The sequence below is a fragment of the Cryptomeria japonica genome, chromosome 5 (genome assembly GCF_030272615.1).
Source record: "Cryptomeria japonica chromosome 5, Sugi_1.0, whole genome shotgun sequence".
Classification (NCBI taxonomy): Eukaryota; Viridiplantae; Streptophyta; class Pinopsida; order Cupressales; family Cupressaceae; genus Cryptomeria; species Cryptomeria japonica.
The window spans coordinates 58,620,274-58,645,195 of record NC_081409.1 but is presented as its reverse complement, the minus strand read 5'-3'; the positions used below and the strand labels follow the sequence as shown (position 1 = coordinate 58,645,195).

General features: G+C 39.4%; 1 protein-coding gene across 3 annotated transcripts in view; it reads right to left on the bottom strand.

Moving 5' to 3' along the window:
* Positions 1–24,922, bottom strand: part of LOC131032727 (truncated transcription factor CAULIFLOWER D) — a 172,861-nt gene that overhangs the window by 26,678 nt on the left and 121,261 nt on the right. For all 3 annotated transcript variants that reach the window (XM_059221234.1, XM_057963767.2, XM_057963765.2), the window contains exon 5: positions 17,289–17,330. In XM_059221234.1, the coding sequence (XP_059077217.1) occupies positions 17,289–17,330 (42 nt within the window). The remainder of the gene's footprint in view (positions 1–17,288; positions 17,331–24,922) is intronic.

Genomic DNA, 24,922 nt, shown 5'->3' with positions numbered 1-24,922 from the left:
AGAATGAGCTAGGGGAAAGGCGAGGAAAGTGGGTCGCCACCATCCAAGAATATGATGTAGAGTTACAACCAATGAAATTAGTCCGAGGGCAGGCTCTAACGCAGGCTATGGCAATCGAAGGACCTGGACTAATACAACAGACATATGTCTTGACTGATGTCTCTCCGAAAGAATGGTACTATGATATCATGTCATATTTAACAAAACACAGATACCCCACTCCCATGAATTCTGCACAGAAATGAGCCTTCAGACTCAAGAGCCAGCGATATATGCTCCAAGCATCAGTGCTCTACAGAAAGAATCATGAAGGTATATACCTTCGATGTGTTGGGTACGATGAAGCCAAGAGAATAATAGAACACTTCCATTCTAAGTTTGGAACGGGCCACGGAGGGAGTCAAGCCACTGCCTTTCAAATCTTAAGGGCAGGATACTATTGGCCTACTGTTTTTAAGGATGCCTATGAACATGTAAAGACATGCCACATTTGTCAGGTTGCTGCTATTAGAGAAAAGAACCCTGCAATGCCGTTGCAACCAATCACAGAGGTAAGACCATTTGCCATGTGGGGGTTAGATTTTATTGGAGCAATAAACCCACCATCATCAGCGCAACACAAATACATCCTGACAGCAACCGATTACTGCACCCGGTGGTCTGAAGCCCAGGCATTAAAGAACTGTACGACAGATACAGTGATCAAGTTCCTTGAAGAGAACATTATCACCAGATTTGGATGCCCTCATGCTCTAGTGTGCGATAATGGCTCCACCTTCACTTCTCTAAAGTTTTCCAAATGGGCATTCGATTATGGCATCACTTTGAAATTCTCTTCGAATTACTACCCCCAGGGCAATGGACTGGCAGAGTCAACCAACAAAAATTTGCTCAATGTGATCAAGAAGTTGCTTGATAAGAACTCGAGAGATTGGCATACACAATTGAGGTTTGCTCTATGGGCAAACAGAACAAGAGCTAAGAAATCTCTGGGCACTTCCCCATACCATCTGGTCTACGCACAAGACCCGATTTTCCCTATCCAACTAAGAATCCCCACTATGAAGTTCATGCAAGAATTTTTGGATCCAGAAGAGAGAGTCCAAATTCGTCTCTCCCAACTACTTTTTCTAGAAGAACAAAGAGATCAAGCCCTGGAGAAGTTTGCCAAGTACCAGGGGACAGTCAAAAGATGGTTTGATAGACGAGCCACTACGAAAGATTTCAAAATCTCAGATCTGGTCCTGTATTGGGATAAACCCCATGAACGAACAGGAGATCACAAGTTCGATTGCTTATGGAAGGGACCATACCAAATTGCCAAGATACTAGGAGAGAACGCTTTCAGGTTAAAGACTTTGATAGGTGATGACATTCCTTTGCCCATTAATGGGCAATTCCTAAAACATTATTTCATGCCTTGAGTTCCGTGGTGGAATTCGTTTGTACATAGCTAGGGTAGTTTTGCTTTGGTTGTGTGTTTAGTTTAGTTTGCTCAGCTGTTTTGCTTTCGCTTGCTTCCGCGTGCTTTAGTTTAGTAATAAAAGAGGATTCCCTTTGGTGAGAAGGTGATGTTGCTTAACACACACACATTGGTTCGACCCCGCTAAGCTATGTTTGAGGTATTCCTTTGATGAATATTTGTGAAGAGCTTTTAAAATTTTAGATTAATTATTTCTAAAGTATCTCAAAGTTAGGACGAGCATTTGACTAGAAAGGGAATCATCAGTTGTATCTCGACACTGAGTCTTTTAGTCATTATATCTTATACACTTAAAGAATCCTTTGAGTCATTTTTGACTTCCCACAGTGAAGTTATGGCAAGAAAACATAAAGAAATTCGTCAAAAGTCTTACTTCAGTGCCACTATAATACTCAAGCCTGTAGTAAGCTTCATTGCTTGCAAGCCGAAGTATGGAAATGTGCGAAAAGAAAAGAATATCAAAAGAAAGAATAAAAGAAAGAAAAGAAAATCAAAACACTTGGCGTTTGAGGTGTGTGTAAATCTCTATAGGTGTATCCTTCAAATCAAAGTATAAATCACCGGAAGTAGAGCAATCTCTGTGAGATTATAGAGATAACCTCGCCGGGGCTATGGACGCTTGCTGGTAGCGAGGCTCTATCCAAGGATGCTTTTGGAGTAAAGGCAAAGCACTTAAAATTATGCAACTTGCCATGATGGAACCAAAGAGTCGTAACGATCTTAAGAGGCCGGAATGAATGCATTTTGCACACACTTATAATTGAAGGATGAAAGATCTTGATACAGCTTAGGATTCCTATTTCCTTTTTGAATGCCCTTCCAAGCCGGCAGGTAAGTTAGTTATAATTAATTTTTGATTCTAAATGTTCAGAATGGGTTTTATCCTAGGAACATTTAGGAACATTCCTCTCATGGAGTCGCCAGATGTTGTGACCTTTTTTCACACATCGCCCCATTGCAAATGGGGACCCTTTGATTTTCCTGCTTTCTAGGGTTTTGTTAGTGTCTTGTGACCTTTTTGCTGCAGTTTCACCAAGCCTTGTCCAGTTCAGAGCATTTCAGGCCCTAACAATTGAAAGTTAGTTTTTGCAAGTGATGTGATTCTGAAATGTGAACCCAACCAGAATGCTTAGGGAGGCCAAAGGACAAAGATCGCAATTGATTTGGATGAATTTGGACAACTTTCTATTTTTAGTTTGCTTTTTTGCTTTTTGCTTTTTTTTAGGAAGTTTCGTTTTTGGCGTTTTTAGCCCAATTCCTGGTATGGCTTTTTATAGAAAGTTTTCCCTATTTTTAGGGATGTCTGCTTTTTGCTTTTTCGGGATACAAACCTAGGGTTTACACTTGCACCACTGACCAGCTTCGATCGGAACTCGAAAATTCCAAGTTTTGACCTAAAAAGGCTAAATCCCTAGATTTTAGGCTTTTTGCTTTTTCGGGATGCAAACCTAGGGTTTACACTTGCGCCACTGACCAGCTTCAACCGGAACTCGAAAATTCCAAGCTTTAACCTAAAAAAGCTAAATCCCTAGATTTTAGGCTTTTTGCTTTTTCAGGATGCAAACCTAGGGTTTACACTTTCACCACTGACCAGCTTCAACTGGAACTCGAAAATTCCAAGTTTTGACCTAAAACAGCTAAATCCCTAGATTTAAGGCTTTTTGCTGCTTCAGACGATCCACCTAAGCATGGATTTCAAATTTCAAGTTAATCTACTTAAATTTTATTAAGCTATGAAATTTTGAAATTTTTTTAAAAATCTTCTAAGTCTGGCTAACAAAGGGTTTTTGCAGGTACAAATGAGGCTATCCAGAAGTCCGCCATGTATTGAAGAGGCCATGATGGCCAACACTCTAAAGTCCGCCCATGAGGGGATGTGTTGAAAACCACCTTACATGGAGCAACCATCAAAGTCCGCCATGTATGCATTGGAGGTCATGTAGGAGGCACCACCAAAGTCCGCCCAAGGTAAGAGAGCTATATGGGAGGCACCACCAAAGTCCGCCCAAGGTAAGAGAGCTATGTGGGAGCACACTCCAAAGTTCGCCCAAGGTTGGGAGGCCATGTGGGAGCACTCTCCAAAGTCCGCCAAGGTTGGGAGGCCATGAAGACCAACACTCTTAAGTCCGCCCAAGCATGCCAAGTGATGGAGAAACCAAGTCTAAAGTCCGCCAAGGGTAAAGAGAGCTATGAGGAGAGACCTTCAAAGTCCACCCCATGCCTTAGCCAAAATTTCACCATGTAGGAGCCAAGTCTAAAGTCCGCCATATGCCTAAGCCATGAAGAGACACCACCAAAGTCCGCCAAGGTTGGGAGGCCATGTGGGAGCACTCTCCAAAGTCCACCAAGGTTGGGAGGCCATGAAGACCAACACTCTAAAGTCCACCCAAGCATGCCAAGTGATGGAGAAACCAAGTCTAAAGTCTGCCAAGGGTAAAGAGAGCTATGAGGAGAGACCTTCAAAGTCCGCCCCATGCCTTAGCCAAAATTTCACCATGAAGGAGCAAAGGCTAAAGTCCGCCATGCCTTAGCCAAAATTTCGCCTTGAAGAGAGCCATGAGGAGAGGTCTCCAAAGTCTGCCATACCTTGGAAAGTCAAACAAAATCAATAAGATGCCAGTGATGTCACCAAAATCCACTGGGATTTGAAAATTAAATCCAAAATGAAGAAAATATCTAAAAATCCTCAAAATAAATCCAAAATGGAAAGTTTTTTTTGAAAGGGAATACTGGAGAATTGATGAATATCTTCAATCAAAATGGAAAGTTCTTTTTTTAAATTAGAAGTATGAGTTGGATGATTTTAGGGGTTTTACTTGAAGATTTAACCTTGTCTACAAATACTTCATTATCAACTTCATTATTACACCAAGAAGTTCAAAGATTAAGGAGAGCTTAGTAAAGTATGTCAGTTTGAAGATCATTTGGAGAAAATTCTAGATATTGCTGGAAGTTGGATAATATTTTTGGGGCAAAAGTTTTACAGATTTCTGGAGAAAGGCAACTAGTACGAGGAAGAATCATCCAAACTTTTCTGAATTTTTTGAATATTTTCCAGAATTTAATAAATGATTTTTTCGAAAATTTTGGAGGAAGAAAATCATTTCTTTTTGGCTAAGTATGAAATTTTTTGAAAGTTTTGACACTTGGTGGTAACCACAACCAGCCTTAAGACTGAGGATTTTAAGGTGAAAATTCGATTTTTATGGCTAAGTATGAGAATATAAAAAATGGTAAATTTTCCAACACTTAGCCATTTCGCAGCCCCATCATTTTCTAATTTTAAAATTTCCATTGTATGACAAAGATGCTCCTCCAGAGTCGAGAATGACTTCAAAGTGGAAGAACATCAGCGACACCAACCTCGGACACATCAACCTGAGGGAATTTAAGAAGCGAATGTTTGGTCTGGACAACCTTGTGCCTACCACCATTGCACGAAAGATGATGAAGAGTGGTATCGTGCATGCTGCTGGCTTCCTCCCTACCATGCAATGTAACGAACTAGTAGTCGAATGTGCCAAACACTACAACCCCATCAGTAAGGACATTGTTGCACCTGATGGAAGAGTGTTGGCAAACGTCAACGATGAGGCCATCAGAGAGGCCTTCAGGATCCCCAAGTACCACAACGCAGTATATATGACAAAGGACAAAGCCGACAGTTTGTACCACGACCACCTAGAGGAATATGATGCCATAGTTAACCATTCCTGGCTAGACAAGCCGAGGAAAGGCGCCTCCAAACTCCAGAGAAAGAGCCTAGTGCGAGCATACTTCAAGGAGGAAATTGGGGACATGATTGTCCTGCTCAATAGAATAATAGGAAATCCTCAAGGAGCTCCATTCGAACCCTGGATGTATTATTTCATTAATGAAATAATCAACGGAGTAAAAATGATAGACTGGGCCCAGATGATCAGCGACAACCTAGATAGCCAGCTAAGGAACTTGGAGACGAATAGGACTTTCTTCATGAGTTCTTACTTGTTTTATTCTTTGGCCAGGACCTACAGGTACAGAGGTCTCACTTGTAGAGGAGAAGTTGGGAACAACGAGAACCAATTTCCAGTATATGATTGCTATCCCTAGCTCCACATGGAGGAGAAGTTCCATTTCAAAAGGGTGAATGATACCTTCCTGATGCACATTACCCGGACACTTCAAGGTGGCCTACACCAGAGGCTCTTTCAAGAGTCTATGGACTTCATCGGTCGGTTCGGGTGTTGGTACATCCAATAACCAAAGTTCAGTTACCTTTGAATTCAGGGATTCTTCGGGCCTGCATACAAGCTTTCAGCTTACCTTACCAACCGAGTGGTGTTGCTCGAGGTTGTGAGACAACTGGAGGAGTATATAGTGATTCAAAGGGATAAGCAGAAGAAGGCAGGGACGTCCTCACTTACAATTGCTAATGAGCTGGAAACATGTCCATCATCACACGCTGCAGCCACCGCTGAGAAGGAGCTGGCCTGGTATCCCTTCTATCAATACAAGGCAAGAAAAGATTTCGATCCATTCCATAGGATAAAGACGATCGAAGGAGCAACGTTTGAGCACAGACTGGATCTAGAAGACTACTGAGCTAATGCTTCTGATAGCTTCGAGATCAGGTAGAGATTCTGGTCAAGAATCCCATTGGGTATGGTGAGAGCGACAGAAGTATTTAGAGTTGTCGATCAAGTAGAAGAAAGCCTAGAACTTCAGCAGCCGGGCTTTGAGAAGATGAAGAATGACCCCCTAGTCCTAATAGATTGGACAGAGGGAGAGAAATCAGATCTAGCGGACCTCATGAGGTCGGTGGTTGAGTATTCAAGGCGGTGGGCGTCTGAAAAGACAAAACAGTTGAAGGCCAAAGGCGTGACCTTGACTTATGAATTAATGGGAGTAGATGATACTCTGTCCGTCAATCCTTGTACCTCCACCGGTGATGCTCGAAATCCAGAAAGTATTGAATCTCGAAAGAGGAAGGAGTTGGGTGGAAGCTCCACAAAGGTCATAGGGAAAAGGGCTGTAGGTGAGAGAAGAGAATCCAGCGAAAGTCACTCCATCCTAAGTGCTGCTTCCATTGCGCCTGATCAGAGTGCAACTGGGGAGCAAGAGATGAACATCTGCATGATTGATGATGAAGTAAGAGTGCTTTCCCAGCCAGTTGAGGAAGTAGTGGAAAAGGTCTTCCGAAGTCCAAATAGGGAGCAAATTGAAGCACCTACAATCTTCTTGGATGGCATACCAGCGAACCCAGGAGAGGCAGATGATGAGTTTGATCGGAACACTGTAGAACAATCAACCATTCTAGCTTGGCTGAGAGCAAGGATAAAGGCCAAGGTTCCCAAGGAGGCCCACTCAACCGAGGAGGTCACCGCAGCATTCCTGGAGAAGGTGAATGAACCCGCTATAGCTAAACCACCCAAACCCGCCAGGAAGTTTTCCCTAATTCAGAGAGACGGTGCCGGATTTAGGACAGTCCAGATAGCGGTGCCCAAAGAAGGGAAGACTAGGGACAATGTCACCACAGATGATTACAAGGTTACCACCATAGAGATGGGTAAGCCTACCCAAGACCAAGAGATCTAATATTTTGATGACTCCTGCAACGTTCTAAAGACGAGGCTGGCTCATGAGACGGAAAAGAGGAAGAAAGTGGAAGAAGAGAACCAACAGTGGAAGAAGTATGTTCTCCATCTTACCAGCCCACTCAACTGTGAAGTCCCGCTACTCCACCACAGCCTCTTCAACAGGGATCAATGAAGGACTATGATGATATGAAGGGCTCGTACACTCAAGAAAAGGAATGGATTTTAGACGCTTCGGTGCGTGCTGACACCCTGGTAGAAAACTTAGTATCGACATACGAGGCAACTTCTCTATTGATTGATCGTATCCAGGATCTAGCATCCAATTGGGAAGAGGTGGATGAAATTCATAATGAAATACTCCCTCATCTGAAGGTTATCTGAGGCATGTCAAAGAGGAGCTTAGTGGATGCAGGCATCATATAGACAAGAGACAGGTATGACTTCGGCACATAGTACTATACTCTGGTCATTTGGATTGAGGTTTTGAAGAAATCCGAGACCAAGTGCTTTGAGACAGAGGCAAGTGTTAGAGAGATCCTGGGCAAGGTGTTCTGTGTGGCGTCAGAGATCTGGAAGAAGGAAAGCCTAAGGGAGAAGCATTTACAAGCAGAGAACCTGAGAGCCAGGATTCAGGCGAGCTTCTTCAGGGATTCAGGGATGATTGACAAAGGCGATCTTTCAAAGATTGCAAACTTCCTCTCCATCGATGACAACTTCTTCACCCAAGCAGTGGAGTGGGAAGGCATCCTTGCCACATGTGCCGATGATGTGGACCTCATCGACTTCCAGATTGGCGGTTTGCCAAGTGTCACCATGGAGGAGGTCAAGCTCATTGTGTCCAGATACGTTGAATCTCTGAAAGAGGAAAGTGGCCACTCACCTCAGTGAAATTAGCAGTTGAGCCACTTGTCACTCTTTCATTTGTTTGAACTGATAGTCTTTCGGGAAACCCTAGTTAGGGTTTAGGACTTTCAATCTTGGCCCTTTATCGCTGTTTGATCTCGGCCATTCATTTATTTTTGAGAAACTATATAAGGTTGCCTCCTCTCATTTGGAGGGGGTGAGGTTTTTGATGTATTGTTGCTTAAGGTCATTTCCAGATAATATATTGCATGTGCGCTGCTTTGTAATCTCTATTATTTGAATGATTTGCATGGTTTCAATTACCTCAACACTTAGTTAAAATTAATTTAGATTTGCTTTCATTGTTGTTAATTTGAATGAAGGATTTGATAAGTGTCAATTGATGGTGTATCTCCGCTCATACTTTTGGTAAATGGATGATTTCCATTCTACCGTGCAAAGTTAGTGTGAGCCCATCCTCTGTGCATCCCAACATCTTAATCATAAGCACAATCCATCGAAGATTGCACCGGCTTTGTGTAGTTGTCCCTAGTGTGGCGAAGCAAGGTTTGGTTTCTCGAGAGCACCTAGTTGATACCGTATCCAGAGTTCGTAGGATTAGATTAGCCTTCCTAAACCCTATCTCTTTTTCCCTTTCTTTTGAAAGTCTAAATCCCAGAAAATTCCAAAAAAAAAGAAGAGCCGAAAATTGCTATATCCATTTAAGTCCCCCTTGAAATTTCAGCATACACTACCCAAGAAGCTATTCCACTAAAGTCGCTTGTTTGCACATATAGACCTTGGAATCAGTAGTGATTTTTCAGGAGAGGATAGAATGCCTTCGGGTATCCTATCCTAATGTTTGGTAGATGATAAAACAGACACCAACAGGAAGCATGGCCATGAACTCCAAAAGTCCACCCAAGGTGCAAATGCAATGGTCATGTTCTTCAAGAATTCCGCCCTACTCTTGATAGCAAAGTGGCATGAGCCAAAAAGTCTGCCCAAGCATTGGAACATGTTTGAAAAAGTCCGCCCAAGGTGAAGGTGCATAAGTCTCACAAAGTCTGCCCCATGATGAAGAGGGAGCCCAAGAAAGTCTGCCACGTAGATGAGTTGGGAGAAGTCCGCTCAAAGGAGTCCGCCTTGTCGAAATTGAAAGTATTTGGTGGAAGCAAAAGGTTTGCCCTCCTAAGATCATGACCTTCTCAAAGTCCGCCTTGCAAAGAAAGGTTAAGGTTTTTCAATTTTCCCAAAGTCTGCCCTAAGGTGAGATAAGAGGTAAGCAAAAGGTATCAAGGCAAGTAAAGTCTGCCCTTCAACTTATGGGAGCAACACAAAAAAGTCCACCCTCATGGTGTATACTAAAGGTGTCAAGTCTTAAGAAGTCTGCCTTGAGGCAAAGTATAATCAACTCCTCCAAAGTCTGCATTAGATAGAAAGGTTTTGAGGTGCACAAGATGATAAAGTCCACCTAAGGAGATGGCAAGTGATGTGTGAACATGAGAAAGTCCGCCCTCTTACAAAGACCAAGTGCACGAGACAAGGAAAGTCCGCCTAAGACTAGTGTGCACTGGAGAGTGAAAGGCTTGAAGTCCGCCTTCCTACTTGGAGATAAATCAAGCAAAGTCCACCCTAGGTGGAAAACATATGAGGTGCCCAAGACAAGTAAAGTCCGCCTTAGGAAGAAAGAAATTCCTAAATGCTACAAAAGTCCACCTTGCTCATAATGGAGGTCAAAATAGGTCAAAGGTTGCTGACTAAGTTTTAAAAAATGAAATATTCTTCAAGTGATGCCAGCAGATTCATGAAAAATCTGAACAATTAACCAAATTAGAAAGTTTGTGTGGAAGATTAAGTTCGAATATGAACTCAAAATTGAAATAGAAACTGGATATTTGAAGATCAAGTTCGAATATGAGCTGGAAAATCAAATTAGAAACTTACATTTGTGAGAGATTCGAACTAGATGAAGATGACATTGCAACTCAAAATTAAATTAGAAACTTTCTCCATGAGTATCTAAGACTGAAATCAAATTATATCTTCCCTTGACAAAGCCTGTTTGGGTAGGGCTGATGACTTTAGGAAGAATACCTTCCAATCTCCGTGCAAGAGCTTTGGCCAAGATCTTATAGGATACATTCAATAAAGTAATGGGCCTCCAATTCTTGATCTGAGATATGTCTCCCTCGTTTGGGATCAACTTAATAAGTCCTTTATTTATTTCTTCTCCTAATGAGCCCCTATTAATGGCCTTTTGTTATACACGCAACACATCCCCCCAATCTACTCAATGCATGCTTTGTAGAACTCAACCGGCAGCCCATCCGGTCCTGGGGCTTTACCATTGCTAAGGGCCATTATGGCCTCCTTAATCTCTTCCAGGGAGAGTTCCCTATCTAACAATTTAGCATCCTGCCTATTAACTTTCCTTGGAACAATTCCTCTAATGTAGTCCCCAGCACAAACTTTACTCATCTAAGTGTCCTCAAAAGAGAAGAGATTTTGATAGAACTAAGCAAATGCTCTCAGGATACTTGCTTGACCAGAAATAGTTGTACCATTATCACAAATGCTATCAATGCCAACTTTGGCTTCCTTGGATTTAAGCAGCTAGAAAAAATACTTGGAGACTTTGTCACCATGCTCAAGCTAATTAATTCTCGCTCTAGTCCTAGCTCCTTGGATCCGCTTATTTTGAATCCTTCGAAGAGAATCCTTAGCTAGGCAAATTACATCCCGAGCCTTCACATCATTAGGGTTGTTCTGAATAATTTATTCAGCCTTTTGTAGGTTGCAATGAGCAAGAGTCTCCTCTCTTCTGATATCTTTTACCATTTTTCTTCTTACTGTTTGAAACAAAGATTTCCAGCTTAGAACATTTTGGGTCCACTCCTTAATGGGGTTGTCATGTTTAATGATATTCGTGTTGAGCTGCCTGATAATGTAGACCACCTGTTTCAGCTCTTCCTCATTCAACAGGCTAGTGTCGAGAGAAAAATTCTCCTTATGACAACATCTTCTCGGGGGTAGATCACTATGAGAAATTTGAGCTTGAATAGGATGATGGTCCGAGAGAATATAGGGGGTAACCTTCATGAAAGATCCCTCCCGACTCTTATTGATTTTGAAATAGTCCCTATTGAAGTAAAACTTGTCAAGCCTATAGTATATCCTATTTTTACATCTTTGATAATTGCACCACATATACCAAATATTTAGGTCTTCTTTATTACAACTTGCTAAAGGGTCAACTAGCCCAAGCTTCCCCACCATCCTGCTCCAAATAACCTCTCCTCTCCTTTCCATTCAACCTTACTGCCGCTTGTCTTATCTCTCAGACTCTCCGCCATATTGAAATCTCCACCCAAGATCCATCTTTTGAATCTATTAAACATGCCCTAACTACTTCCCCTATTATTAAAGGACATGTTTGGGGAGAACCATTTCATATTCATGTAGATGCTTCAAACTTAGCTTTCCAAGACAGATATCCATTTCTATAGTTCTATCCCGTCCTTGTAGTCATTAGAGGCATATATAGAACATATGCCAAATTCCAGATCGTGGAATTTCAGGATAACCCACACCAATCTATTACATGGAGAACAACCCCATCTAGATACAAGCTTAGCCCATTTATTGCTAAGGAGGATAGCAGCACCACCTTTACCCTTAATGTGTTTGGTGGTAAAATACTTAGCCTCCCTCCAAATGCATTTCAGATTGATATCAAGCCAAAAGTCAACTGCCTTGAGCTCTTGAAGAAGGAGAACATCAATGTTCTTATAAAGCTTAAGAAATCTTTTCACCACGTATTCTTTTGTCTAGGGTCTCCAACCCCCTTACATTCCAAGATGCGAAGTTAAGTTTCCCCTTTTCTTTCTGAATTCAAAGATCTGATTAGCGCCCAAGTGAGAGGTGCCTGCTAGAATCTTTGTTTTCTTATGTTTCTTAGTCCTCTTCTTGTTATAAGCCTTTCTAGCTCCATATTCTTTCATATCCTCCTCAACAAGGCTTCCATTAGGGTCTCCCTTGAAGGGGACAGTGACCCAATTGACTACCTTTTCATCTTCATTCAATCCTACACTTCCCATATCCACCTCCATGCTCTCACTAGTTCCCTCCTCCATTGAAGGACCAATGCTCATACAAGGCACTTCCTCACCCCCAATGGCTCTCAATCCATAGCTGAAAGAGGGGGTGCAAGGTGCAATCCGGGGTGATTCCTCACTATCATCCTTAGGCTTATTTAAAGAATCTTGTTTTTCTAGAAGTTCAGTGTCCTTTATGATAGACTCTTCCTTAGTGCAATCCTTAGGCCCTGGTCCAGCCCCCACCTTCTCAGTTTTAGATAGGGAGTCACAAGGGATGGGAGAGTCCCTCCTAGGAGGATTGATCTTATCACTAGAGGGGGACTTTTGAGTATTAGGAGCACACAAACCATTATCAACCAATCCAGATTTCACTAGCTGTTGGACTCTATTTTGGGTCTTCAACTTCTTAAACATCTCCAAAATGATTTGCTGAGCATTAAGCTTCAAATGTTTAGGAGGGCCTGTGACATCAACAGGAGAAGTAGGAGGCAACAAAGTTTCTCCCTTAGAGAGATCCCCTTTCCTAATCTCAACACTTACTACATCAAGTTTATTAAGAAGAGGGGATCCATCATTAGAGCTAGGAAGTGTAGCAGAAGGATCGGCGAGTACTGCCAATAAGGGGGATTTCAAGGGATTGGTCTTGGTTCCAGCTGCAGATACAGTAGGGGAAGAATGTGGAATCGAGAGGAGGGGAGGGTCACTTGACTGAGCTATAGGGGGAGATAAATTTGAGTCCGTAGGACCAGTAGAGGGTTTACTGTTAGAATTGTTAGCTTTTACATTCTTCTTTAGAAGGGGACAATTTTTCCTAAGGTGCCTCTCTCTTCTGCAAAGAAAGCAAGTGTTGATGCCACCTAGAAATTCAATAGGACAAGAGACAATTTCACTAATAAGCTCAATCTTGAGGTCTTTTGGAAGACCGTGCCTAGGGTTCATAGACACCAACATTCTGGCATTCATATGTGGAAGCGGAGTAGTTTCATCAATTCTAAGCACCCTCCTAAGTGGCTCCATAGCTTTAAGTATCACATTCCACAAGTAAGGGGGAATATCCTTGATTGTAATCCATCTAAGGCTCAACATAGCCAATATTTCATCGGTGTTTGTTAGCATCACCCAATATTGCCTTTTAACCACTTCAGCCTGACTACTAGGGTTACTAAAGAAAATAAAAATGACCCTTTTGAATCATTTTGTAGAAAGAGAAAGAAAACCCTAGTTTCTTCATCCAGACATTGTCCAACCAAGAATTCAAATAGTTCCTAGACGGTAACTTAGGAATGTCCAAAGCCGCTAGAAACATTGTGGAGTTCCTAAGCCCATTCCTCTCAGAAATTATCGCACTGACCATTTGGGCATTAGGAAAGACAACCAAAAAGTTGGCAGAGAGACCCTTACCTCTTTCTCCTCCGCCATCTTCGTCGCTATCCTTTTGCTCTTCTCTGGTGAGGAACTTGGCACATTCGGGAAGAGAGATTTTCCCCTCCACAGCCTGCTTGAAGGTTTTGGATCCAACCTCGCCCGCACTAGCACCAGGGAGAATGCCATTTTCAGGACAGGTTGAGCCCATAAACAAAATGCTCACGACCAAGCATTCAATCCTCTTAGGGTGACCGACCTAAGGCATGCGTGAGGCAAGCCTCCCACAAGTGGCCAGCCTCCAAGTACAACCCTCAAAAACCAACACAAGTAAGTTACAGAGCCTCACCAATAGACAAATAAGTTTGTGTTTATTTTGTTCACTTTGGAAAAGTGTAGTAAATTTTATATGTTGCTTTATAATGGTTTCATTTGTAGCTATTGATATATATTTAAAAATTTTGTGTCTTTATATTTAAAAAAATGTCAATTACACATAATTTTCTTTATATGTTGCTTTATAATGGTTTCATTTGTAGCTATTGATATATATTTAAAAAATTTGTGTCTTTATATTTAAAAAAATGTCAATTACACATAATTTTCTTTCATGGTGATGACATCAAATGCTTCTCCCTCTATTAACTTTTTATGTTAACCCTATCAAGAAAATAAAAGTGCGAACAATTTATTATTTAGATTAATTATATATTTATAAATAAATTAAGTTTTTTAAATTTATTTTATATTCTACCAATTCTATTATTATTATTTATAAATTGCTATAAACTAATAATTATAATGGTAAAGAATTTGAATTTGAATTTCACTTCTAATATAAAACATATTTGAAAATTTTCAATAGAAATTCATTATTAATACAAAGATAATTTAAAAATATAAGTGAAATCATTAGAATTAAATATGAATTACTCAAAGGTAGCAAGTAAAAAAAATTGCAGCAATAATAGACTCTCTCCACATAATCCTCGTGAAAGAAAAATATGATTCAAAATCCACAATGTAAAAGAATAACAAGCCACAAGATATGATAAAGGAATACTCTACTCAACACTCAAACATAACACAAAAACATACAATAAGACAAAACATTGAAAGAGGAAAGCAACCCACTTTTGATTTCTTCAATCAAATGGAATTATAGAGTTAACATGGGCTTATATCAAAACAAAGAAAATCAACTCTCTAAGAAAACCCTATAGTTCGAAGCCATAATCTACAAGAATGAATTGTCCTTTGTAACCTTCATTCCCCTCTTTCTTTGGCACCAATAATTGACTTAGAATGTTCTGGAAACTATAAACATTCATTTTCCTGCCCAAGAAGAATTTTCATTTGTAAGTTGAATTTTGGTAGCACAACTTCCGAGAGCCATAACTTTTGACTCGAACATCCTATTTGCTATTATGATATATTATTGGAAAGCTTGCGAAGAGATCTTCATGGTTGAAATGATCATTTTATCTATTTTTTGAGCTTTTTCAAGTCTTTTGAGGTCTTCAAATTTGGTTTGAAACTTTATGAACAAATTTCCTAAGATGGAAACTTTAATATCTCCCAAATAATACAAGATATTGAGATGGTTCTTTCACCATTCACATTATTTTTCAGTTTCGCTCATTGTAATCAATGTTCGTATGTGCCCATATAGGATAACTTACTAAAAAATAGCAACTGGGTATTTTTGGCCTTTTCAAACTTCTGACTATCCTACATCTCTTAAGTGTTACCATGGACTTGAAAACAACTAAATAAACCTATAAATAGAAGGAAAATACAATTTTTTTTGGTGATGCAAGATTGTCTATACATCATTTGATGCTCCTACATCAAGATAGCATTGTATGTACTTTAGAAAAGTCCTCTCAAGAGAAGAAAAAAACAACCTCTAAAAGTACTCACACAACTCATTATATTATCACAAGAAACAAATTTACAATACAATTATTGAGTTTCCATACAAGCTTCTAAAGCATCATGCACCCTACTTCTATTACTTCATGTGAATAAGCAAACAAGAGCTATATAGCTGCACATCTCAATTCATGATCCCATATATGCAACCTATAAGAGATGTTCAATACAACTTTTACCAACAAGCCAAAGGTTCCACAAATTAACATCAACAACTACTTATTTGCTCTCTTTCATAAGATGAGATTTACACAAAGCCACTGTGGTATTCAAAAAACCGTCACCTCAAAAATCATGAGCTCAAATGTTGGATGTTTTGAGGCAAAGAAAGAGGGCTCTAGGACATCTCCAAAGCTTGTTGTTGCTATTAACAATGTTAGTACTTGATATATCTTTCAAGAAATCACGAGATGATATTGTTAAAGGTAAGTCTTGCTTCTTTCTTGCTCAATCAATTTCTTTGAAACCATTTAGAGAAGGAAAGAGCTTAATGCTTAGAGTTCCTAATGCAATTGTTGAAAGTTCATTCTCCAAGCAAACAATTTCCTCTTTGGGATAATTTTAGAAGCTGGGCCAAAGATTATTTTTTTTAAAAAGAGCTCAAAGAAAATAATTAAGTGGTCAAGTTAAGGTCTTGACTATGATGAATGGATTCTTTCTTTACAAATCAAGACACTTAAAAAAAGGAAGCCCAATTTTGATCTAAAGAAGAAATGCATTAACAAGATCCCCATTTGGGTTAGGCTCCTAGGCTCATCATTGGCATATTGGGAGGATGAAGTTTTTAAGCGTATTACTCACTCTTTTGGTTAGCTCATAACTCTTGATATAGGGACAAAAATCAAAAAATACCCTATTGTTTGCCACATTTTTTATGGATGCTAATGTGGATAAGATTCTTCCCTTTTCAATCATCTTGTACAATACACTGAATAAGGATCCCTTGGTAGTGAGGCAAAAGTGCTTCAATCCATGCCATGATTTTGCAGCTTTTTATATCAATAAGAGAACAAATTTTTTGGAGTTAAAAATTGGAGATTGGACAACCCTAATCTAATTTGGAGGTACCCTTGCCAAATAGAATTGAGAAGGATTGTCCCTTTTTAATTACGATTTTATATGAGGGAAATATTAAAATGATGTCTCTATTTTCAAGCCTTTGAACAAGATGCATGTAGAAGTGAGGATTCTAGAAAATTATAGAGAAGGGGTCATTACTAGAGAGACCTTGGCTAGTGTGATTTAGTAAGAAAATATCAAGAACCTGATGCGAGTACCTCAACATTCGCTTGGCTCACCCTTAACAATTAAGAAGATGAGTCTAGATAGGAGGTGTTCTCAAAACTCTTTGATTTCTTCTATTTCAATTTCTACAACTAGAAAAGGGAGAACAACAAGGAAGAAAATCTGATTCAATGATTTTGTGCTTGTTGTTGATAGTTTCCAATTCTTTCTAGAGTGGTAAAGATTTAAGCTACAAGATTCTATTGCTCCCTTGTGTTCTTTTGGTGGTTTGCCCAATGCTTATTTTGTTCCCTCTTGTGAAGTGAGGTTCAGTGTGGATATTATTAATTTGCAGCCTTAGTATTGTTTGTTCATTGCCTTTGTGATGTTTGTTAAGCTTCCTTGATATATCTTTCTTTGTGTTTGTAAAAGTGTTAGAGCTCTTCCAAAATCTCTCTTTGAAACTTAATAAAAAATAAATATTATTTTAAAATAGACCACTTTCTAAATTTGTTCCAAACATTTTAATAATATAATAAAAAGATTATTCAAAATATTTATTATACCTATAATTTTAATAAATATGAAATAAAAATTAATTTAAATAATAAAGACTATAACATTACAAAACATACATTCTTAATTATTCTATAAACACATTTTATTCATAAAATATAAATTATTTAAAAATAAACATTTAATATACATAAAATAGAAAAAAAAACTTAAAAAAAATTATTAGTTCAGGTTTTCATATCATACCTTTAGTTTTTGATCCCGAAGCTTTTCCTCAAAGTGACGATCCTGCAAGGTACAAGGAATATGTACAAAGACACATTAAATTCCATTTACTTTATTAAAAAATTCTTTATAAGTAATTTTTTTAACAAATGATTGCATTTTTTTTTTCAATTAGAACTTCTTAAAGTCATATTGAATGCATGAAAAAATAATATATAAGTAATATTTTTCATATATAAAAATAAGATTCTTAAAATCATATTAAATACATGAAAAGAATAATTTTTCCTATATAAAAAATATCAAGATTTATTATAAAAATTACAATAACATGTGTACAAAATAATAAAAATAATTAAAAAAAGAAAGAAAGAACAAGAAAAAGAAATTGTTTAGAGGCTTAAATGAGATTGTGCAAATCATTATGAATCTTAATTTTATGGAATTTCGATGGTTTCATTCCAATTTTCTTTCTAATATAGAAATATTATCTATCAACATAATTTTGGCTCCACCATGTTTCCTTGTGTCTTTCAATCCTTTTTAGTTGGACGAACTTAAAAAAAAATTACAAATAACAAATTACAGCAGCATCAAAGATACAAACAGTACAAGGAACACCGTCAAAATACCAGCTGGAGAAGATAAGCTGAAGTTTGCAGTTCAAAATGAGAGAAAAACAGCAACACAAGGACCCTTGATCCGAATTAGGGATTTGGATGACAACACCTGAGTGAGAACCTGCGGTATTGTAGATTTGTTTACATGAACAAGATAAACACAGAATTGAAGCAAGCCAAAAAGTAATCTATTCAATTCGAAAATCCAGCATATATCAATTCAGGAGATTCCAAGGGTCACCAAAACCCCTTGAGAATTGAAACCCAACAGTCACATCTGTTTATTTACATAATAAAATCTAAAACTACGAAAATTTCAAAAAACTATATGAAATTTGGTCCTAACTTTAACTAGGCATAACTTTCTACTCAGGACTCGAAACTACGAGTCGTTTAACTCGTTGGAAAGGTCTCCAGAAGCTTAAGGCGAAGTCCTGAAAGAACGTGCCTACGACAACGTCTTAAAGGACAGGCCAAAGTTTCAAGGGCTCAAAATGCCCTGAAGGCCTTCAAAACCGCCAATTACTAACATATAGAAAAACTAGAAAAAATATGAAAATATTATTTTGTTTTAAATTGCTTTTGATCATTACTTCCCCCTTGAAAAGCAATGGGCCCCATTGCATCAACACTCTGAATGAGATGAGGAAAACGTAGCTGAAGCTGCTCCCTGGTAAACCACTTTCCTTGTTCAGCAATCCGCCCTACTCGAACCACTTTGTACAAATAGATTTGCTGCTGCTTGAGTGTTTTCACCATGGTGTCCACAATCTGATCACATTGGAATGGAGAAGCTGCATCTGGATTCAATTCTGTAGTGGAAATTATTTCTGCCACATCTGCAACATCTAATAGTGGAGGAAAATATGGCTTCAAGAGTTCCACATTGAAGACTGGATGAAGACCCAGAAATGGGGGTAAATTAAGCTCAAAAGCATTATCACCAACTTGCTTGATGATTGTGTATGGCCCATAACGTAGAGGATGAAGCTTCCTATTGGGACCTTGCAATCGTTCCTTCTGGATATGCAACCACACCTTGTCCCCGACTTGAAAATTATGAGGAGTATGATGCTCATCATGTCTCTCCTTATATTTCTTATTGGTATGCTCCAATATTTCATGAACTTCTTGTTGCACATGATGAATTCTATCAATGAACTAGGTTGCCTTATCTTCCTCCTTACCAACACGTGGAACCAGATCGGGTTGAATAAGTGGTATGGCAATATCCATGGGTGCAAGTGGCTGATAACCAAGACAAACCTTAAATGGGTTGTGACCAATCGAACTGTGAATTGCCTTGTTGTAGCTATGTTGAACATATGGAAGACTTTCATCCCATGTGAATGATCATCCGATTCACTACCTCTATTTGGCCATTTGTTTGAGGATGGAAAGCAATAGACTTTGTTAATTTTGTGTCCATCTTTTCCCATAATGTAGACTAGAGCTTACTAAGAAACCTGTTGTCCCTATTTGAGATAATGGTATTCGGCAGACCAAAATGAACCCAAATGTGTTCAATGAAAAGCTTTGCAGTGTCCTCTGCAGAAATTGTTTTTTTACAAGCCACTATTACTGCCATTTTTGAGAACCTATCTACCACAACATACACACAATCGTGGCCTCTTTTGGAGGTAGGAAGACCAGACATAAAGTCCATAGAAACCGAATGCCAAGGTTTTTAAGGAACAGGAGGAGGTGAGTATAGTCCAAGTTTATGATTGGCAGGCTTAGCAATAGCACATGTGGTACAAGCTTGAATATATGAAATGACACCATTTCTCAACTTTGGCCAATAAAAATACCTCTTAAGTATAGCAGTAGTCTTACCTATGCCAAAATGGCCAACAACCTTACTATAGTGAGCTTCCCATATCATCTTTTGCATTCTGCATTGGGCACATAGATTTGGCCAAGGTGACAAAGCATTCCATCCTGCAAATAGAAGTCATTCACTTGATGTCCCTTCACCAATTGATTATAAACATCTGCAAATTCAACATCATTCTCATACAAGCAAGCCCAGACTTCAGTTTGATGACGACATGAGTCCAATACCATACTTATAGCTACAATTGGAGGCCTTCTCAAACAGTCTGCTACTTTGTTAGTGCTTCCCTTCTTGTGGCGAATATTGAGATGAAATTGTTGAAGATAGGCTGACCATCGTTGATGTCGATCATTCTGCAACTTCCCTTGTGTTTGCAAAAATTGAAGAGGTTTGTGCTCTGTGTGGATGACAATCTCCTTACCCAAAATATAATGTTTCCACTGCTTACAGGCTTGAACAATAGCATACAGTTCCTTGTCATAAGTGGCATACCAACACACTGTATTAGAAAAAGTCTGACTATGATATACAACTAGGTGACCATGTTGCATGAGGACTGCTCCTAGGGCACATTTTGATGCATCAATTTGTATTTCAAAAGACTATTGCAGGTCAGGAAGAGATAAAATTGGTGCAGAACATAACCATCATTTTAACTCCTTGAATGCTTCTTGTTGAGCACCTGTCCATTTAAACTTTGCTTGTGTTCCCCCCGTAATGACTGATTTAGAGGCCAAGACAAATGGGAAAACCCCAACACAAATTTGCGATAAAATTTTGCCAACCCGAGGAAACCTCGCAACTCTGTGAGATTTCTAGGAGATGGCCAATCCTTAATGACTTGTATCTCCTCCGGATCAACATGAACACCCTCACTGTTAATAACATATCCTAAGTATCTGATACTCTGCATATCAAACGAGCACTTTTCTTTGTTTGCATAAAGCCCATGATCTTGTAAAGTTGAGAGAATTTTTCCACATGTTGCAAATGTTCCTCCCAAGTTTTGTTGAAGATGAGTATGTCATCCAGATATACCACCATGAAGGAATCAGTGAATGGTCTGAGTATATCGTTCATCATTCTCATGAATGTCGTTGAGGCATTTGTTAGACTGAAAGGCATCACTAGCCATTGAAACAATCCCTCTTTAGATTTGAAAGTTGTCTTCCACACATCAACTGAGTCAATTTCAAATCATTTTTTGTGAAGAATCAGGCCCCTCTAAGCTGGTCCAAGAGGTCATCTATCCAAGGAAGTGGATACCTATTTTTGAATGAAATTTTGTTCAAGGCCCTATAGTCAATACAAAGTCTCCAAGTTCCATCCTTTTTCTTTGCCAAAACAATTGGACTGCCACAGGGTGATGCACTTGGACGAATATGTCCCTTCTCAATCAATTCTTGTATTTGCCTTTTAATTTCATTATTTTCTAATACTGATCTACGGTAGACTAGTTCATTAGGTAATGGAGTTCCTGGTATCAAATATATAGTGTGTTTCACTGTTGGCAACTTGGCACTAAGTTGTCATTGATGTCAACCGGTCTGAAGGATGGTTACCTGTTTATGATGAATGCTAAAGTTGTCTCACACCACCGGAGTTGAAGATGTGCTACCGGTATAGGGTGCTCTACCGGTTTACAAAAGAAGAAAGCTCTATTGGCAAAGAAGTTGTACCAGTATGTGTGGGTGGGCCATGCCTTGATCATTGTGGCGTCATATGAAGCAGAGGTGGCAAACGTGTTATGGTTGGTGAAGCCTCATCGACAGGGTTGATGAAACAGATAATCGCCATTAATGGAGGAGCCACAAATCACGGGATTGTATCTGATTGATTGCGACTTGAGGAAGAAGGAATGACAGAGGAAGATCAGAGAGTAGTTGGCACCTGAATCTATGCAAGGGAAATCCAATTCAAGAAGTCCTCGAAAAGAAAACTTTTGAAGCGCTTTATGTGTTGATTGATTTCGTGACAGAAGATTTGATTCGAGATTGCCATTTCCAGAAAATGTGCATTGGATAATGGAAACCGTGTGCAGGTGCATCCTTCTAGGACAGGGGATCGATCCGAGATAGGTAGGATTGGATCTCATGAAGATTGTGTCGAAAAGAGGAAACCCTAACCGCTCAAGTTTTTCAATTACGTTCTGGCAGGAAATCACCATATAAGAAATGAGAGCTCAAAACAAAAGAGACTGATGCTGCGAAAGAGGAAAAGAGTAGAGAGAGTAAGCAAAGAAAATAATTGTGAGCCTTAGAAAGAATTCTAGGAAAGTTGCAGTGTGCATGAGCAAGCATACCGGTGAGAGGATTCTACTGGCAATTCTATAGTCTTGCAGTTGAGCCTACCCAGTAAGGTGCGGCAGAGCAGGCAACATCCTAGTGTGATCTTGTGTGTGAGAGGGAGAGAAAGATAACAAAGGTTGAGAAATAGAGACAATAATTCCACAACCGGCAGTGTGAGTTTTAGTGGAGGAGAAAAGACTGTCAATCGACAGAGTGTCATTTGATCAAAGAGTTGCAGAATTCATTTGCAACAAGAAGCCTTAATTGTATTCAAATATTATTTCATATACATCGCCAAGTTGAAGCTTGGTGCAGGGGTTGGTGCTCCTTGGGTTGGTGCCCTAAATCTGTGTAAGTCAATGTTTTACCTGTGAGGCTGGATTGGAGCAGTAGACTCCAGCAGCTTTTCTCACCAAGGTTTTTCCCATATTGGGTTTTCCTCGTAAATCTGGAGTTGTGAATCACTTGTGTGTGAATGATCTCTTTGGTTCTCCTTCTTGTATTACCGGTATGACTGCTTAAAAGTTAAGTGAGTAATTGATATTTTGAGATTAGTTTAGAAAAGTGATAAAGCCAGGAACCACTGACCCCCCTCTCAATGGTACTCAGTGTTCAACAATTGGTATCAGAGCCAAGTTCCCAGTTATAGTTAAACCTTGGGTTGATTCTGGACTTTGAACACAATGGCAAGAAGTGAGTCTACTTCCTCAAAAGCCCCCATGTTTGATGGATCCAACTATGCCTTCTGGAGTAGAAGAATGGAGACCTATATTTCATTTCTTGGGTTTGATGTGTGGATGTCCGTCAAGAATGGGTATGTTGTTCCTAATACTCCTCCCACTGATCCGGATGCAAAAAAGGAGTATGAGAATAACGCAAAGGCAAAACATGCTATCTTGAGTGGATTGTCTGATAATGAATTTGTCAAAGTCATGCACTGTGTTTCAGCAAAGCAGACATAGGACAAATTGCAGAGGTTGTTTGAGGGAGATGCAAAAGTCAAAGAAGCCAAGCTGCAAACACTAAGAGGCCAACTTGAAAGCATCAAAATGAAAGATGATGAAAAGATTTCAGACTATCTTCACAGATTCGATGAGACTGTGAATACCATTAGAGGACTTGGAGAAGAGATTGCAGATGAGATTCTTGTCAAGAAGATACTTAGATCTCTTACTCCCAAATATGATACTAAGGTGTCAGCCATAGAAGAAGCCAAGGATCTGAAAACCTTTTCGATAGATGGGCTATTTGGCTCTCTGATAGCCTATGAGATGAGAATAACCGGTGATACTACCTCAAGGAAATAAGCAGCATTCAACATCACCAAAAAGGGCAAAGAAGTTGTTACCCATAAAGAATCCAGTGAAGATTCTGATGCAGAAGTAGCAAACTTTGTCAGGAAGCTCAAAAGAGGATCCGACCGGTACAAAGGAAAGCTATCGCTTAAGTGCTTCAACTGTGGAAAGGTAGGACACTTCGCTGCAAATTGTCCTCACAAAGAAACTGGTGGAGATGAGTCAAGAGAGTTCAGAAGATCTGTCAACAAAGATAATGAAAGGAATGACTACCGGCGGGGAAGGAGAGGCTACCAGAACCAGAACAACTTATATACCTTTGAGGATGACACGACAAATGATGAAAATGCATCAGAAGAGGAAAGTCAATCTCTTCATGGCACTTGACAAACCAGCTGATGAACATGAGGAGGAAGAGGATATTGAGGCTGAACTGGATTTGGAGAGCGAACTTATCAGTGCTCTTGAAGAGTTGAGTAAAACAAGAAGAGAACTCAAGAGGGTCAAGCTTGTTGCAGTAGATGAACAAGATCTTTTGAAACAATCTCTAGAAGAGTCATCTGACTTGAAGCTGCAGCTGGAAGAAACTAAGAGGATTTGTGAAGCTACAGCCCTTGAACTGACAAAGAAAGAAAAGGAGCATCAAGAGCTGGAAGCAGAAATAATAAAGGTCAGAAAGGAGCTTGAAGAAAGCAAGGAAGAAATAAAAATAAGGAGCAAGTATGAAGGCAGCACTGAGGCCTTAGATAAGATGTTGAGCAAACAAAAGCAATCCAAAGACACCGGTGGCTTAGGTTTTGAAGAATGTCAAAGTTCAACCCACAAAGATAAATCCAACAAAGAAATAATGTTCACCTCTTCAATTGAAGGTGAAGGAAATAAAACATTTACTATAGGCAAGGATACCGGCAAAAAGACATATGCAGATGCTGTTGGAAATCGTCACTCAAACCGGTAATGCAGAAATGAACCTAAGGCCACACTTCTTGCACCAAAATGCAGACCCAAGGAGAAATGCTAGAATTGACCGTGAAGGATTCACCAGATTTAACAACATGAAGGGAGGACCCACCATGAGGCAGTTCCATTCAGGACCAAGACAGCTTAACCGGTATGTTTCAAACTTTCATGGTTATTGTTACCGGTGTAATAAATTTGGACACAGAATAGCTGACTGTAGATTAAACAATAAGCCTTCTATGAATTACAAAAGTAGAAACCCATTTAATACACTCCAGGATATGAATGTTGTCTGCTACCAGTGCAATGGATATGGTCATAAGAGTTTTGATTGTAGGAAGAATAAACCTGCACCCTACAATAATTTTAAGGCCGTTCACTTTAATAAAAATGTAAAATGTTATAACTGTCAAGAGTTTGGACACATAGCAAAGTTATGCAGAAACAAGAAGATCAAGCAAATGAAGGCAAATCCAGATCAAGAGCCGGTAACTGAACGTGAGCTCACTATAGCAGCAGACAAGAAGAAGGAAAGCAAACCAGTTTGGGTTGAGAAAGAAAAGGAACAGGCAGAATCAAGTGTCTTAGTACTGACGGCCTTGCATGCTGAAAGGAAAAATCTATGGATGGTAGATAGTGGTTGTTCAAACCATAT